The following is a 19,304-nucleotide window of genomic DNA, read 5'->3' on the forward strand; positions in this document are numbered from 1 at the left end:
GCCCGAGATGAACCACGAACACCAAAAAGAGAAAAACTGTTGCAGGCATTTGTAAACAAACATTTGGGGAAAAGGCCCAGGCAGTGAGGGGAGCCCGGGAATATCTGTCCTTGTTCATTTTCCTTATGAACCGTTCCGTAACACAGCTGGCCCCTCACCCCCACTGCCACCCTACCGAGCAAAGCAGATCCCACCGACACGAAGACATGTCCTACATAAAGACACCCCCAGGGACCCCACGATTTTGACTTCTGCACAACTTTCAAAACTTTCCTTTTTGCATGAACAATGTTCAGGCTAATTCCGTAAGACTCCTATCACAGCAAATCTAGCGGGCTCTCCTGCAGTTACCAGGGGTCTTGATCTTCTCCCTTACACACTGCAAAGGTTTGAGCAAGAGGTAAAAGCTCTCTCCAGCCCCGCTGCACACAGAGAGGGGGCCAGGCAGGGTCAGAGACCCGGCTGACTTCGCGTATAAACACTGCTCGGTGGATTTTACTTCCACAAGTGTCTGATCACAAGTTTCCACTCCAAATCAGACTCTCGGACCCACACTGTAAATCAGCGGTGAGGGTTCAACGATTTACTGTTCATCACGTCTAATACCTCTGGCTATGCCACCCTTTAGTGAACCCATAAAAATCAAACAAACTGTGAACCATCCAAGTTCACGCAGGGTTTTGATTCAGCGAAAGCTCTAAAATGTAGAAATTGCAATCCCAGAGCTGGTGAGGAACTGGGAGAGGCAATCGTGTTACACCAACCTTGAGTGGTACTCCTGTCCTTAGCACAAATGCCTGAGATGATGCTCATGCCAAGCTGCTAGCCTGGTTTTTTCCCTATGCTGCTAGCTATGTGGGTGACATGGCTAGCAGCAAATTTGTTAGCTAACCACTGTTCCTGGTTGCAAAGTTCAGATTTTCCCATTGAACAGCTCTTTTCCTGCTGGAGAGGAGGTGGCGCTGACCGGGGCCCTATCCTGAGAACGGACATGGAAGCACACAGACCCTCTACACCTTCTCCTCCCATCCCATCTGGTGGTTGAATCTAGTCCAAAATGCATGCTCAGACTTGCATGCATGCAACATGCCACTCACATGAAACAAAACCTATGGCAAGTTTATTTCCTTGCATGGTCAAGGGACATGATGAAAATAAATCTACCGCTGCCTTGCAATTTTTTGCTCATGCATTATGTCGTAAGTCTGTAGAGATTGTGTCTTCTATACGCTTTCTTGCATCAAATTATTACCGAACTGGCACCAGCGGTTCAACTCACGTTCCCAAAGCACAATCATGTCAACAACCACAGGGGTGACCCAGATGGGACAGTGCCACTGCAGTGTCTGGGAACGGATGCAGGTCACTGCAGCGACAAGAACGACCTTCCAAAAGCTGCAGACTTCCAAAGCAATCTTGATTTATTCTCAATAGAGTTGACATAGGATCTTTTGTCATGCCACCTCCTTTGAATATGAAAGAGGACAGCTCCCCTACCTCACAGTATTAGCTGTAAGACCAGTTATAGGCCCAATATTATTATAACCCAGCAGATGCTGTATTAACAAGATGACAATGACTAATTAGAAACTGCATTACTGGCCAACAAGCAAACGAACCGCACAAAAAAACAGCAACAAAAATTGTGGCAATAATCTGATAAATTCTGTTACCTGAGAACTAGGCACAAGGGCTTTCCACCAGTGTCCGCCTTTCACAAGGTCTACATCGCTCAAGGGCATTGACACTTTGCCAATAACACAATGGCGTGAGAATTTGTCAAAATCCACTACGGTTAAAAGCAGAGTTCTTCTCTGGGCTTCTAAAAAGGGGATTTCAAATGTGTACCTCTCTTCAAACACCGGGTTCTGCGTTTTGCGTTTCACTCCAGTCTGCTTGGAGTTCTTCTGATCGGGAAGAAGGCAGATCTTCACATAGGGGTTGGAGTGAGCCATGTCTTGCCTTGAACCGTCGTAAGAAATTGGAGGAGGCAGATCTTTAGCCTCAATGACTCGCACTATTAGATAATTATGCAACAGGTCGTACTGAGTGCTAAAATGCAGCATGCCCAGCTGATACTTTGACAAGATCTCCTCATCTGTCAAGGAGTCCATATCATCGCTATTCGAGTCAAGAGAGTACAGTCTTGGTTCAAATTTTCTAAAATAGTCATCTGGGGTATAGGTTTTTCGCAGGATAGTTGGCTGAACTATTTCTTTCTTAGCTCCTATTATTCCAAACTCGATAGGTTTAATGTCAATCAACGGAGAACTTGGCCTTCTCGACTCTAAACCTGAACGAGAGAAATGCACAAATAGGATCGTTAGAAACTCAACTGAAGCCATTACAGGCGCGAGTCAACTTGTGCTTCTTTGGGTACAGCTATTCTGTGTCTGTGCAATGCTCAGCACGGCAGGCTCCCCGGTGGGACTTTTCGCCATGACATTGCCAACAATCAATAGCACCCTTCGTTACGCTGAAGTGCAAGCTCAGCTACACTTTTCCCCCCCCGTCCATTTTCACATGCAATTACCACGCATACGCTTCAGCAAGAAAAACAGGGCTGGCCCCTTCCTGCCGAACAGGATGAGATTTTAATCAATGTACCTTCAACTTGACTTGATTCCCTGTCTAGAAGATGAAAGAGCAAGCACTGCAGTTTGATTTTCTTCCCCACAAGAATTACATTAATGTTGGAAGGATGACCTTACTTGAAATCCGCCTCGTGAGGCTGTAAGTGGACCGTGATGCATCTGAAGACGACCGCCTTCTGTCAGGGGAAACATCCTGAAGAGTGGGAGGCAGCTCGCTGATCGTATTATCAGAGTCTCCATCTTTGTCCTCATTTTGGCTGCTTATCCTGTTACAATGAGAGACCTTTGGGTGATTCAACCCAGTAAAAGGAGTATATACAGAATAAAAATGCATTCTGGTATTCTGGGTCTAATCTTGGGTGCACATCCCTGGATGCTGTGGGGTATCTCCTGATCTATTTGGCAAGCAAAAGACTGAGCAACTGACTTCGGATCTATGTAAAAAACAGATTCTTTATCTTTCTGCCTGTCTTTCAAACAGACTTGTAATAGTATTAGAGCACAACACAGGCCACATGGGCACGTGTGACTCAGATCTTGATCAGAAGTATTATATTTGTCTTTAAGGAAAAAAAAAAAAAGGAAAAAAAAAATACCCACAAACCATAAAACCCAAACAGCAGCTTATTGCTGTAAATTCACAGCTACACTTTGGAAGCACAGCCTTCACTAGGAATGAACCAGCATGGGAAACCACCACCCTCAGACATCTCAAACCCACCACACACCTCTCAGTAAAATATTGCTTTGCAGGTACACCGCTAAGGTTTCAATACTCGATCTTATAAACACAATTAATTAACAGCTATTTATTGACATGCCTTTTTAAATAATTGGCTGCTTTTTATCCACTTCTACAAAGCAGAGGTGGTTCTCACAAGATAGTAATTTTACTGCCCAGGGGTCTCAGTGGGAGCAGGGAAGTTGGCAGGATCTCAATAACAAAGCAAGTTGCAGTGAGAGCTGGAGCATCTTTGAGAAGAGTCAACAGAAGACTGGCGTCATGAAGAAGTCCACATGTAATTCCCATTTCAGTTTACATATATATGTACACTCAAACACATGTTGTTTTCATATAAAAGAACATTCTGGTTAAAAACCTCAATGTGTCACAGCCGCCGTGGCTCACAAAAGCAGTCAGGACCTCCCAACCTTGACTGAAAGAAGAGCAAGAGCAGACAGTAACAAACAGAGGAGATGAAGTCTCCAACTGCACGTTCAGAGGGGAGCTGCTGGCAGGCATCTGCCGATGGAAATGAAATCACACGATGGTATGTGATGTGTAGTGCATCATGCAAAATAAGCCTTTCGGTTAATCCATGAGACAGAGTACTCCAAAAAATAGCAGCGGATCACAAGGAAAGCGTCTGCATGAAATGAGCAGAGCAAAGAGGAATACCGCGCGAGCTTTGCTCCTGATTCACCCTTTCTACGTGCATGGTTGGGTATAAACAAAATACGTTGAATCATTTGCTTTAGTAACCAATGACTGGACTAGAGCAATAAATATATTCTGAAAAAAGCAGTAAACTCATAGAAGAGGCCCCCCAAATATAAAATAGATTTAAACTGGAATTTCTCATCCAAATTCACAAAGTTCACAGCAGGATCTATGCAAATCTCACCAACCCAGAATCACACAACTCATCCACATTAAAAAAAAGTCTGCTAATAATCAAAACCAAACCCTATGCTAAAAGGGGCATACAATATTTGCACAACTGTGCAGCCCATTAAAGGCAGTCCAAATCATGCAGTTTGACATATAATCGGTACTTGGAACACAAATAGCTTTTTCATGCCTAAATGCGGGTCTACACAATCACGGGTAACATTTGGATATACTTGTGTTTGAGAAGCAAATGCACAGAACGAGGAGAAGGCAGGGTGAAAAGGGAATCAGGAAGAGAGGCATTAAGGATGTTCTACAACGGGTAAACGTAATAGTGAGTTAATAACATACAGATGACCTTTAGTAAGGAAATTGCTACTGAGCCACAATAATTTTTCCTCAAATAAACTTTGGCTCTGGTTAAAGCAGCTCTGTTTCTGTTTAATCCGAACCTTTGGGAAGAGGAGTCGTGTCCTGATTTCAATTCAGTCTTACAGACCGCGCACCGCTTATCTTTGGGGGTTATGTAGAATATTCCATAACAGGCAGCGCCGATGCACACCCTCGCTCCCAGCCCGTCTCTGCAAAGGCCAGGATGCAAGCGCTCCTCGTGCAATAACAAGAAGCTAACACGCATTCAGGTCAATACAATTAGATTCACTTCAGTAAGAAATGTTTTTGCTAAGTTGCCACTGTAAAAAATTCAGAAAGTGAGAAAAATCAACAGTCTCCCAAGTGGAAGGGCTTGAACTTGCAGCTTTAACGTCCCCTCCCGAATTGCCAGGTCAATGAGATGTCTCAGAGCTGCCAAAGGGAAAACCTACGGGCAAAAATAAAGGATGGATTATTAAGCACGGGTGTTCTGATGTTTGCTAGTAGGCCAATGAAGACCATAAAAGCAGTTTTCCCCTGGGGACCAGATGGGGAGGTAAGGAAGGAGCAAATTGCGTTCTGCATTACACCAGTGTCCTGGGCCCAAGAAGAAGTGGCAAGATGGAAAGATCTCAGCTGAAAACCTAGATCTATTTTTAAAACACTTTCAGGCTGCGAGCAGGGAATACAATAAATTGATTTGTTCCCAAATTCAATGCACGCATCTAAACGCAGAATATGGTGGTGTCAAATCCGTCTTCCATTTTAGGGGTTCCCACTGAATCCAAAAGCCCCCTTTTCAAAAATGAAAGAAAAAAAAAAGGATGAGGAGTCAATTGGTATACACAGATCTCTGAGCACTTAAAAACATACCCATTAAACACCTTATTCTGAAACCAATTCCAAACCCTTACTCTGCTCACACATCTAACTCCAGACATTGTTTCCTACCTTCAAAAACACATACGGAGATTTAAGAGTATAAGATCAACATAGGGAAAACAGAAATCTTGTTCGGCTTTTGAATTCTGAGCCAGCAGAGGCTGCATGGGATCATTTCCACCTGAAACCTGCACACACAAAAAGCGTAGCCCTCCTATTGATCAGCAAACAAAATACACCGGTTCTGTCTCCTGCCTTTTACTCTCCCTTCCTCTTTGTCTTGCAGACTTTTGTTCCTCTACAGGCTCATTTTCTCCCCCTTTCCTCTCAATCACATCCCCTCAGCTCCTTTCCCTCTCCGTATCTCCTCTGCTCTCTTTGCCCTCCTCACTCGACTCATTGCTGGGTTCCCTCACCATTTTCCAACAAAGTCACCCTGGAAGCTTAAAGCATCACAATCTTCCCTGGCACCACCCTGGGTCCCTCCCAGCTCAAGAAGAGGAGCCAACAGCCTTTTCAAGCAAAGCCTGATCTCCAGCTTCCACATCAAGGTGTGTTAACAGGCATCCTTAGAGATGCCAGGATTTGCAACAGTGCCAGAGGAGGTGGTGACTTCAGTGATCCTAAGGCATGGCAGCACCCACGCCTCCTCGCAAAGCAAAGCTGCTTCTCTTGTGTATCCTCTTCTTGGATACCTGCTGCCCCCTCGGGCATCACCTCTGGGAACTCGCCTTCTCTCAGCACTAGAGCAGAACAGGGAGACCCTCACTGTACCAGATCGCCTGAAGCTGGAAGGAAAGATGGATACGTGACCTAGGCTGGGGTCCCAGGGACCCTACCCAGGGCTGCTAGCATGAGTAGGTGCGGCATAAAGCACAACATGGCTGAAGAACTGGGCTTTTTTTTTCAGAGCACATTGTCTTCTGCTTATGGCCATTCCAGTAAGTTAATCATAGAGGCTTTCAGATGGAGCAGGACTGGGGGAAAACAACACAGGCTGGAGAGAGCATTTTATGAGTCCAAAGGTCTCCATGTTCTCTGCCTGTGGCAAAGTCCAGCTCATCTGCAAAGTCACCACACGTCTGAGTTTTGAGATCAAAAGAACAGAACTTCAATGCTTACAATGCCCCTTTAGCCAGACAGATGAATCCAGCAGCCAAAAACTACACCATGGGACAATCACCCCACACCCCCAAACACACATGATGTCCCTTCTGCTCCTCAGCACACCAGAGAAGCTCCAAAGGATCCTCTCACAACAAGCCTAGCTACCTGTTCCCAAGTATGTAATCGTTCCTGCAGCAATCCTTCTACGTCCAATACTGCAACCTCATCACCGTGTTCTCCTGTGTGCAATGCTTTCCTATTTAGCATTGATTTTGCTTCCATTTCCCATTAATTGCAGGTGAATCCATTTCTGGGCATGTATCAGACTCTTAAATGCGCCGCTCCACATTTAAAAACCACTCTAACACATCTTGAACATCTCTATTTTTATTGCTTCAGTATTAATTAGCATCCTATTCTATCTGGATTCAAAAGAGTATGTAGACAAGACTGCGATTTAAACATGAGTTTAACACGAGACAATTTATTTCGTGCAGCACCAAGACACAGACCTTCCAAACCTGCCACATGAGTTTAACATGAGACAATTTATTTCGTGCAGCACCAAGACGTGGACCTTCCAAACCTGACACACAATAACAGCAGGTACTCACAGGAGTAGATAAAATTAACTGAGTGTCTCAGTGCCTAGGTACCAACTTCTGAGCACCATATGATGCACTAAATAGGCACCTCCTGTGCCACAGCTCCTGGACACACCAAAGCTGTGTCCATCAAACATCTGCTCTCACAGAAGACAGCCCAGCCCAGCCAACAGAGCAGACACTAAAAGACAGGAGACCTCTGCCCCCTTCTTTGTTTTATTAATGCCTCCACGGGGTCACCTCTGTGCTGCAAATTCCCAAACGAGAGGGAGTAAAACAGGGAAGACTCCACTGACTTTCTTTGTAATAGATTTGCAAAAACACTAATCAAAGCTCCAGATGAAACCTGGCATTGCCGCTGTTCTTTAATGATTCAAGAGGAAATCTTGAAGAGTGCTAAGATGACGCAGGAGATCAAGGCTTGCTAAATGAAACTTTAGATGAATTTCCCCTTTAGAGCACGCACGAGGTACGCCTTTCATCTGCCTGTATGATAACCACCTTCACGCTAGGATAAGAAAATGTTTCAAAACAACCTCATCAGCATTTCAGCTAAGCTGAAGTGCCCCAAAGGGCTGGTCCATTTGAAGAGGAAATAGGACTGAAGATGAAAAGCATCTTTAGAAAAGGGTGCACAGCTCAATCAGTTATCAGCTTGCTATGCTAGCTTACAAAATAACTTCTGTCTTACTCATCAGAAAAGTGTTTTACAAAGACTAACCTTACTAGTTGAGCTAACAGGGCTGCCCTTTTTCACCTTGCTGTTGAGTAACCTACGTTCCCACCCTCAGCAGGAGGTTCCTCCTTTCTACGTGGCATCCTCTGAACATCCTATCGCCATTTCGTATCAATACCCTCATCACAGCTGAACAGCCCTACTCCTCAGTTAAAGCTATGAAATTGTGCATCTAAACTTACAGCCAGGCTGGAGTTTGAGCAGGAAAAGGTCCCAGGATTTCAACTTCATCTTCGTTTGTTTGACAACAGCTACAGTCGAAACACTTCTGACAACAATTTCTACAAGTCCACCGGCACAGCAAGAGATCCGAGATTCTAGCGAGCAGACCCTGAAGCCATTGGAAACCAAAGTACAAGATTACAACCCATCAATAGCTATTGAGAAATAACATTCAGCTGTATTTATGTTTGTGTTTCTGCAACAGAACATTAAGAGCTATATTTATTCCATCTATATCAACAGACAAGAGCTATGCAGTTACCAGCCCAACTTCACTGATTCCATAACAAGGCAGGAAAATAAGCATTCACTGCAGGTATTTTCCCTCTAGTAGCGATGTATTATTATGTAGGTTGGCAAGAGGGTGATTTACAAAACACTATGGCATACACAAATATGCTAGAGTGGAAACATGCTTATTCTTTCACGCACATCAACAAACTAATAGATCGGCAAATGTACAACAGAAGGAATTAAAAACAGAAGGTAAGTGAAAGCTCCGATTTAATCCGACAAGGGTCTATTTAATTTGAAAATCTTAACACAGCAATGTGAACACATTTCGTCCCTGTAAATGTATCAGCACATAACATTTGTATGATCCATACACATAGAGCATTACAACCCGACAAACTTGCCACTAAAATGGATTAGCAAAAGTATGCTATGCACATGCCTCCCCTCTGCTATGATAATTAATTTAATGAAGAACCTTCAAAGATTTTTTTAAAAGAAGTTACTTGACCCAGAAAAGTATTTAATTTCTTAGGTTTCCATGGCGGCACTGGCAGCATCCCCTATAACAGTGCTCCTCCACTGTTACAACCACGGGGTGTGAGTGTACCCCATCGGAGGGGCAACAGGCTGCTGCCCCATTTCCAGGCCATCCCTACAGCCTTCCCTCCGCTTCAAAGCTCTGCTTGCTTCAAGAGGAGCAGAAAGCCAAACCCTAGCCCGTTTTCCACCCACGCCAGCTCCAACTCCCGCGGTTTGTAAGAAGGTTCATTAAGCAGCACAAGGGCACTGCTACTAAAGGGCATCGCTCCGTAGCCACGGGGGGAGACACGCAGCTGCAAGAGTACAGCACGTGCACGTCCAGGGTCGAATCGCTTTACGATCGTATGTGACCTTGAAATGTTCCTAAGAAGCTGAAGAAATAAAGCATGTGAGAACTTCTCTGTAGATATCCCCCCAAAATACTTGAGATGGTATTCACGCAGATACAAGGGCACTATCACACCACGCAAAGGGGTTTCCTCTGAGGAACGCAGATCTGCAGAGAAGACTCCACACGAACATTTCTTTTTGCTCCAGTGAAACACACAGTTTTTTCCATAAACAAAATCTGAACATTGCAAAAAAAAAAAAATTACCAGCCCAAAATGCGGTGCATTACTTCTATCTAGGACATCAGTAAAGAGTCAGAAAATACGAGACAATCCCCTCAGGACGGAGCGAGGAGACAGAGCGGAGAGTGAATCATCAGATTAACTCACCTCATTTATTGGTTCCAACTGTCCTTTTAGACATCCAGGATGAAGCAAAGAGGAACAAAATGAAAAAGACAAAAACAGGTTAGCAATGCTCAAATAACTTTAAATTTTCTGCCATGATGTGCCCCGGCCTGGGATGAGCTTGGATTTCTGGCAAGACAGTACCTTGAAAACGTTAGAGGAAGGAGAGGTCTCCTGACCAGGCATCAGCTTCTGCTGTTTCCAGTCCCTCCCCATCAAGCTCCCTCTGCTCCTCCTTCCCCAGGAGCAAAATTCCCAAACCCATCCCGGAGCATGAAAATCCTGCTTACCACCCCTTGGCTAACAGGGTATCACGTGCAACCACTTATTTCCTTTTCTTTAACAACCTGTCTCTAATTGCAGCAACTACTTGCTGCTAACAGCAAACCATATCCAAATTTTCCAGCTAGATGCCACAGTGGCAAAAAAGGCTTTCCTCCAGATTCAGGCCATGTAAACACAGTTTCAGTGCCAACTCACTAAAAGCAACATTCCTAGGAAGGGGCACAGACTCAGAATACTCCCCATTATGTACACACCACTCAAGGAAGCCGGGCATCTTCAGTCTCCCCCTCAGATGTGACTTGAAGAACACAAAAAATAGAATTTAAGTGCTTAAAACTTGAGTCACGCACTCCAGTTGGAAAATCTGCACTGCAGCCCCTTCCCCCAAGGCACGGAGAAAATCTACAGCAAAGGAAGAAATCATCGCAAGCCAGTGTTTTATTCACAAAGCCACCCTTGGAACATTATACTTGACCATCTTCATTGGTAACTGGAGACTTAGTAGCATTTCAGATGCCTGCTGAAATGTCTTTCCTATCGCTTTCTCTCTAATGTCTAAGAGTTTCCTAATTCTCCCGGCTGTCTTTCTATAGAAGAAAAAAAAACCAACACAAAAACCACACAACAAAAAAAACACACAAAAAACCCCACTCTTCTAAACTCTTCCACATGTAGAAATTGGTTTCTAGCTTTATGCTCATGACAGACACAAGAGCAGCCTTTTATAAAGAAGCCAGGATGCAGAAGTTGCCTTTAGTTCCAAGAACTCTCCCATGGACCACATTTCAGCCCAAGCCTCCCTTCTAAACTTCTCGGAAACCAGTGCTTGGTGAAAAGGCCACCACTTGTTTGAAACACAAATTAAGAGACTGGAAATGCTGCAGTGCAATGTGACAAGACAGTGATTACCAGATACCCGTGGACCAACTATTTAAGAAAATCCTAAACGGTTTAAAGGGCTTTATCATTCCTTATTAATGCAAAGTTGCAGCCAAAGCTACAGTGGTTTAGCAAAGCTGCAACAAGAATATTTAAATTGCTCTAAAATGAAGCGGCTGGATCCGTGCCACACGATCGAACGCCGTAGCACGTGCTGTGCGAAGGAAGTGGCATTTCCCAACGGCCCGCAGGGACGCACGGTAGGCTGTGTCAAACAGCCCTCCCGGTTATGATCAACCACCAGTGATGTGAAACCACTCCAGTGTGCCACCGGCCCCAAGAGCACACGCAGCGGTCCCACAGGTGCCTCTGTGACCACCCGCAAATCTCTGCCAGGAAATGGGAGGACAAAAATAAGAACTAAATATTACAGTGCTGAAGAGGTAAACAAGTAACCAGTGCCGTACAGGGCTTAAACACAGGGACCTACGAAAGGAAAGCAAACACGACCAGCTGTGTGCATCCGCCTCGCTCGCACCGGGCAGGGGAAGGGCAGAGGTTTAGGAAAGGATGCAACAGCCCACAGGTGCTGGGGGATCCCAGGGTGCAAAGCTCTGCAACGCGCTCAGCACCCTCAGGAGAAGGGCTTGGCCCCCAGCGTCAGGGAGACACCGTCATGCCCTGCCATGTCGCCCCAAGCCGGATGAGCAGAGGACAACCCAGCTGGGAGGCCCCAGCCACAAGTGAACCCTCGACAAGGGCCGATCGCAGCTGTCCCAGGCACATCCCCTCGCTGGGAGTCAGGTGCAAGGCAGGGCTACATCGCCGCTTCACACCTTGCTGCAGGAGCCCAGCACCCCCAATCTGCCCACGGGGAGGGTCACCTGCTCCAAAGCAGCACAGCCACTGGTCACAAACAGGTCAAGGGACCAGCTACAACAACCTGCCATGGCAGTGTCCCCAAGGATGCTGCAGCTGGGTGGGGTCCCCACCAGTGATGGACCGTGTTGTGCCCCTGCAGTTACACCCCCAGGGAAGGCTCACAAGCCCCACCACAGTGGACACCGCAGCCTAGGGATAGTGGGGTGCCCCCAGCCACACACCCGTGGGTGGCCTCCCACCACCCCAACCTGACCAACACCACAGTGTGGGGTAACAGGGTATCCCCACTGCCCTCGTCCCCACCCAGGTACGCCCACCTCGCACACGGGGGCCCTGACAGCGGCGCTGCCAGAGGGCTGGCCTGGCCCCACTCGAGGTCCCCGCCGAGCCGAGGGGCCCCGGGAGCCCCGCACCCACTCCGGCGGGGCTCACCCGCGGGCGGCTCCCGCCCGCCCCCTCGGGGGCAGCGCCCGCTGCGCTCCCTGCTCGCACCCCCGGGAGCCGCGGCGGCGCTACCCCGAGTGGGAGGGGGGCCGTGGGGGCACGGCGGAGCCGCTGGAGGCGGACACCCACCCGTGGGACTGGGGGTCATGGGTGTCTCGATAGCGGGTGTCTCCATCAACGCCCCGGCGCCCAGACCCCCCGCGCCGCTGGAAATGCTCCGCTCGGGTTTATCTTAAAACTGGGCGGCAGCCTTCGGAGCTACAGATGGAAAACAGGCAGCTGGGAACTGCAGGGCCGGAGGGGAAAATCGCTCAGGGTTTAAACCAGCCCAAAATTTAATTCAGCCTCACACTGCTGGGGGGGTCCCATCCATCACGCCGAAGGCTGGGGCTCGCCAGGCTGTGCCCTGCGGTGCCCCCCACCCCGCCGGGCTGTGCCCGGGCTGGAGGGGCCGGTTAAGCCCCCAGCGCATCTCGGTCTGCCCGCGGGGTGCAGCATCCTGCTCCCCCCAAGAAGTCCTTGTGCGGGCTCGGGCCGGGCTCGCACGCACCCGGGGCCACCCCACTCCCCCCGGCAGAGAGGAGAGCGGGCTGAGGGCTACTCGCCGACCCCCGCTGCTACCCCGGCGCCTCGCGAACAGCAGGCTGCGAGCCCCGCTCCTGCTCCTGCCCCGGCCCCGCCGGCTCCCCTCGCCGGGGGCTGCTGCCGCCGCCGGGAACTCCTCCCCAGAAGTTAACCCGAAGTTGCGCACCAGCACCGGGCAAGGAGCGCGGGGGGGGCCCGCCGCGGCACCGGCACCCGTCCCGCAGGCGAAGCACAAGGTCCCCCCGCACACGCCCCAGACGCCCCCCACCCAGCCCCGGCCGGCGACGCGGATCACCGCGGGGGCCCGCCGCTCCGCACCCACCTGGATGTACGCCATCTTCCGCGGGGCGCACCGCGGGGCGCGCGCGGCGCCTCCCGCCGCGCCGCTCCACCCGCGCCCGCTGCGCCGCGATACGCCCCGCGGTGCGGCACCGCCCCGGGCGGGGGGGGGGGGGCGCGGCTGCAGCGCCCCGCGGGCGAGGAGCGGCTCCGCGGCCGCGCAGGCACCGCGGAGGCCGGGGGCGCCGTCAGGGCGAGGAGACCCGCCGCGCCCCTCGGCTGATCGGGTCGTAAAACGCGCGGGGGGTTTGCGCTCCGCGGGGGCTGGCGGAGGCTCCGAGCGGGCAGGCTCCTGCCTGGCCCTGCCCGCGGAGCCTCCGCGGGGCTGCGCGGCGCGGCGCGAGCCGCGGGTGCAACAGGTCCGCTGCAGCGCGGGCAAACACTGACCTCCAGAGGGCCCGGCGCGGAAATTCAGGGCTGGAACCCCCCCGGCCCCGGGGCACAGCCGGGGGCGGCACGGCACGGCGCGGCGCGGCACGGCGCGGAGCCGCCGGCAGCGGGAAGGTGTCGGTAGAAGCGGAGGTGCGTACGTGTGGGGCGGCAGCAGCGGGTGTGAGCGCGGTGGCTTTGTCTGATAAAGCAATTTTTATAGCAGTGTTTTCCTCCAAAGAGCTCGCTGTATGAGAAGATGCTAGGAGCACACCAGAGTTTCAGCAGGGATGCGGTTGTTTTATGAGCTTGAATGAACAAAGTTAAAACATACAGACTCGCATCTTCCCAAGCAAAGATGAGGAGCTGGAGGAAGAAGCGAGCTTTTAACCCACGGACCACACTAAGCATCATGTTGCTTGCCTTCATGTCCTTATGCTGACATATCGGGTCTCAGCCAGAGGAGATGTGGCCCAGTGATGGGACTCTCTCCAGCAAATCCCACCGCATGGGTGGTTGGACCTGGGGAACTCAAGTAAGAAAGCCATCTCTTTTGAGGTCAAACTCTTGGAAAGGGAAAGCACAGGAAAGGTGGAGATTTGGGGCTGTTCCTCTTGAGCACCACCTTGGTACCACACAAATTACAGGCTTCCCTACGCGCCACTGTAAACGAAGGCTCCTGCCCTCGGCTTTGGAGGACACTCTCCGGCTACACTTCTGGCACCTTCCTAGCACGTGGATTTACACTAAACCCTGGATAGAGGTGAAGAGGCGAGAAGCAGTGTTTTACAGCTCAGCCCAGCTGCACGGTCGGCAGTTGTGTGCTACAGGGCACTTTCCTGCCTCACAACAACCCCGTTACATTTCAGCTTACGGTGGTGAATGGCAAAACCACTCCCACTCTGGAGAAGGGGTTATGTACAGCTTCACATGTTGGCCACCCTAAAAACACAGGTCACTACTGCTCCGCGTGGTGAGGAGGGAGCCTCTGGGGCAGGATGGCTTTGGAAAGCTCCTGCGTTACTGATCTCATTTAATGGCCCATTTAAGTTCTCATTGAATTCAATGAGAAACTTCCGTGGGAAGGGCCATACTCAGAGTTAAAAAAATAAATTCTCTTTTTCCCCAGGGAGAGCAGCTACCGCTTTAGAAGAATAATTACCATAGTGGAGATAAGCAAGAAAAAAAAGTAGGACTTATTTGTTTCAGGAAGTTTTGAGCATATGATTAAATTGTGGTACAAGTTGTTTGTCAATTTTTGCTCTGCAATTCTTTTTAATTCCATTTCTTTCCAAGTGCCAGTGTTTAAAATGTCAGCCTTTACTTTGAATATCGTTGCTCTTTTCAATCTTGACTCACCACTGCCTTGATGCAGCTTGCAATAAGTGAACACATAGATTTTTTTTTCCATCTTACAACATAGTAGAGAGAAGCTTAAACTTTTCAGACAGATTTTTTTGAGTCCATGCTGTGAGTCACAAAAACTATGGCATATCTCCCCATATAAACATTATGTGCATGTTTGTACTTACTCCTTTAAAAACGTTTAGGACAGAGAAAGGAAGATCCAATGCTGCATCAATTGTCACATTTTTTTGGCTGACACATATAAGTAGTATGAACCCAAAAAGAAGAGCAAAAGAAGTTTATCGGGGTGGTTCGCTAATACTATTGATTTTTACATGGAAAAATGCCTTTTTTTTCCTCACATGCTTTAGTAGCAGACTGTAGCACAAAGCTATAAGATAGATGTGCCTCCCTTGCACACTCATACATATACATGCATTTAAGTGCCTTTTACACTGTTGTTTGAAGGCTTTTAGATTACAGTCTCTCAGCAAATATATTCGCTAAGCAAACACAGCTCTAACCCAAAGAATATGATGGATTCGAAACAGCAGACAGGTGGTTATTGTAAAATCTAATTTCAAATCTGCATATGGCTGATGCTCTGATTAAGCTCTGCTTCTACAGCACTCAGAATAAACAGACCCATTTGACATGATGACAACATGACCTTTGGATGTCCTTTGCTGTGCACGCTCTGTGTCTGATAAGACACATTCCATACTTCCCACATGTAATGGCTGCAATGCAGATGGCGAGGCTTGCAAATGCAAAATTTCTACGCAGAAAACAAGGTAATTAACACTGCTTCTGCAGAATGTGATTTTATGATAAATTTCTGTTCTTACTGATATTAATACACATTGGGAATAACATCAGCCACATCCAGAGCATGCGCTTGAATCATTACAACCAGCCCAGCAAGTAGCAAAATCTACCTCCAGCCCAGCAAATCAGTTCAGCAGCTTCTCAGACAAACCAGAACCAGGGCTGCAGGTATTCAAAATGCCATGTCTGCGCGTGTCTTCCAAACCCTAGTCAAAGCCTTTCAGCTGCTTCATGCCTTAAAGTTAAGAGAGGAGCATCACTCTGAAAAAGTGATGAAAGAGTGGCGAAAGAAAGGAAAGAAATCTGATGACTATTTTAAAGGATTTTCATTTGAATCCTCTTAAAGCAATTGGCAGTGCTTTTTTCTGCTGCAAGGGGGAAAGCGAGGAGAAAAGTGGTGGCGCAAGATAAGATGAGATGTCTTACTCTGCTGTTCATATGCCAAGTCCTTATCATCATCCCTTGAGCCTGCTGGAATAGTCGGCTACCACTCTGCCTAAAAATAAGCTTCTTATCTCCAGATGTTTTTATAAATGGCAAGCCATTGTACCTGGTGCGTCCCCACAGGTGTTGGCAGCCCATAAAGGCCCAGTGTCTCTCATCATTACAGGATTAGCTTCGTTCCCCACAGCATCACCCCTCCAACAAAAGCATCTCGGATTCACTCTTCCAGAGCCATCTCTAGCAACATGCTTGTCTCCTTACAAGTTTCATGGAAACGCGGTTTCCCTCTGTGGTTTTTCAGGCCTTTTTCTGCCTTGGTGTTTGTACCCTGAAGAGGCAAGTCCATGAGGTTTTATCCAAGAAGTTTTGGGCAACCAGGAGCCTGACTGTCCCCTGCAACCCGCACCTGGGAGAGATGAAGGGCCAGTGGGCACTGATGCAGAGACCCTGAGCAGCGGAGTGGCACATGGGGGAAAAAAACTGGGTAAATACCCCTATTTGGGAGTGCAAGCCAGGCTCTGAGAAGCAGATCTACCCCAGCTGTCAAAGTAGAAAGCAGCAAACTCTGCTCACCTGCCTTTGCCCCCAGCTGCGTCCCAGCAGAGACCTGACACGCAGTGTGAGTGAGAGGGACAGTTTGCTCTGGGGCAGGACAGCTCTGCCATGCTGGCCCCACACCTCATAGTCTTTCAGCAGCAAGGATTAGCTTTAGCTTCAACTTTGCCGTAGGAACCTGTATTTATTCTAGCTCTAGGACTAAGTCGGTGTCAGGGTCTGTGTCGTGCCTCGTTACAAGTGCAGAAAATGCCTGAAGTGTCCTGAGCTGAGTTCTGCTTCCTGCTGACGGCAAAGGTGCAAGCTAAACCCCACCGGCTGCCCACCCAGGCTCACGTGCTCCCTTCAATCCCTTCTCCCAAATTCCCAGGTAGCAGTGTACCCAGACGGCGTTGTTTGGAGTAGGGAAAGGTTATGCCCTTCTCCCAATCACTCCCGCTGCACTCCGGGGCTCAGCAAGAAGCCTGGGTCCCCAGCGCCTCCGTCCCAAGCTCTGGCCCCTTGAGGCATACGAGGGTCATAGCAGTGGGTCTTGTGCCAGCGATGATGCAGTTTCCAGCAGGAACTGGGCTGACATCAGTGTGACAGACACAGATTCCAGCTAGTGACAAAAGGGGAAGGTGCTACAACCCATTTCCATGACTCATCCAGCCTTTGGTCTCAACCGTCTCTAAATTAGCTGATCAACTCCATGGATGCCTATGAATATGCCCAATTCGAAGCCAAGATACCATTTCCCAGGCTTCTGCATTTTCAGTAGCCAACTGTTCTTTATATTACATTGCCATATTATATTACATCCTCCTTCTCTGCAATTTTCCAAAGCTCTTATCCCTTTCTGGTTTGGCATTATCTGCCCCGGGATATCCCTCTTGTCACATCTCCCATACCGCACTCACGCCCGTGGCCGGGAGGAAACCGCTGGCGCTCCCCTGGCTTCTCGCTGTGCCCTGGAAAGCACTCCCCTGCTTCACTTCAGAAACAGCCTCTGCTGATGCTGCATCTTCTGCGGCGCATCTGGATTATTAACTGGCCACCTGGCAGCTCCCTAATTGGCAATATCAGTAAAAGCACATTTTTCTCTTTTCTTAAGTCTCCAGATAAAGTGGCTAAATTTGATCTAAAATCCTAAGATCCTCATTGCCTCGTATAATTTATAATGGCCCTGCTTATGCTATAAAAATTACAGCTACTCTCTTGCACTCACGCTTTCTGTTTTGTCTTTAACATACATTCTGGCAGGGAACTGAATGACGCAGCATAATCTACTAAAGCTATTTCTATAGTAAACAGAGATAAAAACCACAGCCAAAGGGCACGCAGCCTCCGAGGAGGCAGGCACCGCGTACTATTGTATCAAGCACTTGAATCCAAGTTCCTGCTCAAAGGAAACCCGTCCCCGGAGGGAGCCATTGCCGCCCCGTTAAGTGGTGCTGGGTTCCAACACGCTGACCACGTCTCGGCACTAGTCCCGTCGTAGCAGAGCCCTCGGTGGCTTCACGCGGTGTCACTACATGTGAGCATCAGCAACAGTGTTGAAGGCAAGTGGTGACTGCTAGGTCACGTGTAAATATGAATTTGAGGTCATGTTCTTTCGACGACCTCATTTTGCAATAAAGACGGGACCTCTCTTGCCTGGGACTCGCTTGCAGGGTCCCTCCTGGTTCGGTGCAATTTCGGCAGCTGGAGAGTCCCCCAGAGAAGGCTCGGTGCTGCCAGGACTCTTCTGCTTTGGAACTCACTCCTTGCTTTTAGGCCAAAAAAGCTTGGATACGGTACATTTTGGGTCATGCTAAAAAGCCTGGAGTATTTTCAGACTTCCGAGGAGAGAATGTTGTATTTATAGGGAAGTTCAGTTTTTCAGTTTCTTTTGTAATTCATTTTGTTTACGATTGGTTTATTCCAGCTGTAAGGGTGAGGAGTTAGCTGCTAGATTTCTTTTCCAGGCTCACATTTCTAACTGTTTGCAGACATAGGACAGAGCTATTTTTACCATATAAATCATTAGAGAGAGACTATCTCATAGTCCCCACTGAAGCAAATTCCTAAGGAAGCGAGTTCTGTTTTTATAGAAAATTTCTACTTAGTATTTGTTTTATTCTCATGACTGAGAAACGAGCAACATCAGCCTTTCTGAAGCCGAGAAGTATTATCCCCATTTCTCGGGAAGACAAATTCAGCAGAATGAGAGTCATTCCTACCAAGAGGAGCTGGATGGGAGCTGCAGACGCGGCTTCCCAGGCACCGGGGGGATGCAGAGCGACCCCGGCAAGGGGGGGCTGAGCAAATGGGAGACAGAACCCAGGTCTCCAAAGTGACACAACTTTAGAGATAAAGATACTCACGATATCTTGAGTGCCTATCTTAAAAAGTAAGAGGATATCTTCTAAGAAGGTCCAAATGTGGGATTTTATAGAATAAGGCAAAGTCAGGCTCAGGCTCACTCGAGGTTGTCTCTCTGAGACGCAAGGATAAAATTGTAAGATAAATGCAGAGGGTTTTGGTTGCGTTACAAACTCATGGATGACTTATTTTAGAAGAGCATTCTTATCCTCTGGAAGCTGTTTGAATAACTGTGCTACGACTCTTCCTATTTGATTCACACTGATTTTAATAAGTCACAATTTTAAATATTCCTTTCCTATTCATATGAATATTAAAAACTATATCAAACCTAGAAAGAGGAGGGGGAGGAACTGGCAT

The 19,304-nt window shown here is 48.4% G+C and overlaps 1 protein-coding gene across 1 annotated transcript in view; it reads right to left on the minus strand.

Annotated features, from left to right (window-relative positions):
* Positions 1-13,128, minus strand: part of SYT17 (synaptotagmin 17) — a 39,942-nt gene extending 26,814 nt beyond the window's left edge. The window contains exons 1-5 of the mRNA XM_075165104.1: positions 13,042-13,128; positions 9,627-9,644; positions 8,091-8,239; positions 2,712-2,860; positions 1,674-2,293 (exon numbers count right to left, since the gene is read on the minus strand). Coding sequence (XP_075021205.1) covers positions 1,674-2,293; positions 2,712-2,860; positions 8,091-8,239; positions 9,627-9,644; positions 13,042-13,056 — 951 coding nt within the window. The 5' untranslated portion in view covers positions 13,057-13,128. The remainder of the gene's footprint in view (positions 1-1,673; positions 2,294-2,711; positions 2,861-8,090; positions 8,240-9,626; positions 9,645-13,041) is intronic.
* Positions 13,129-19,304: the final 6,176 nt, after the last annotated feature.

This window comes from Calonectris borealis, chromosome 16, assembly GCF_964195595.1.
Source record: "Calonectris borealis chromosome 16, bCalBor7.hap1.2, whole genome shotgun sequence".
In the NCBI taxonomy this organism is placed as follows: Eukaryota; Metazoa; Chordata; class Aves; order Procellariiformes; family Procellariidae; genus Calonectris; species Calonectris borealis.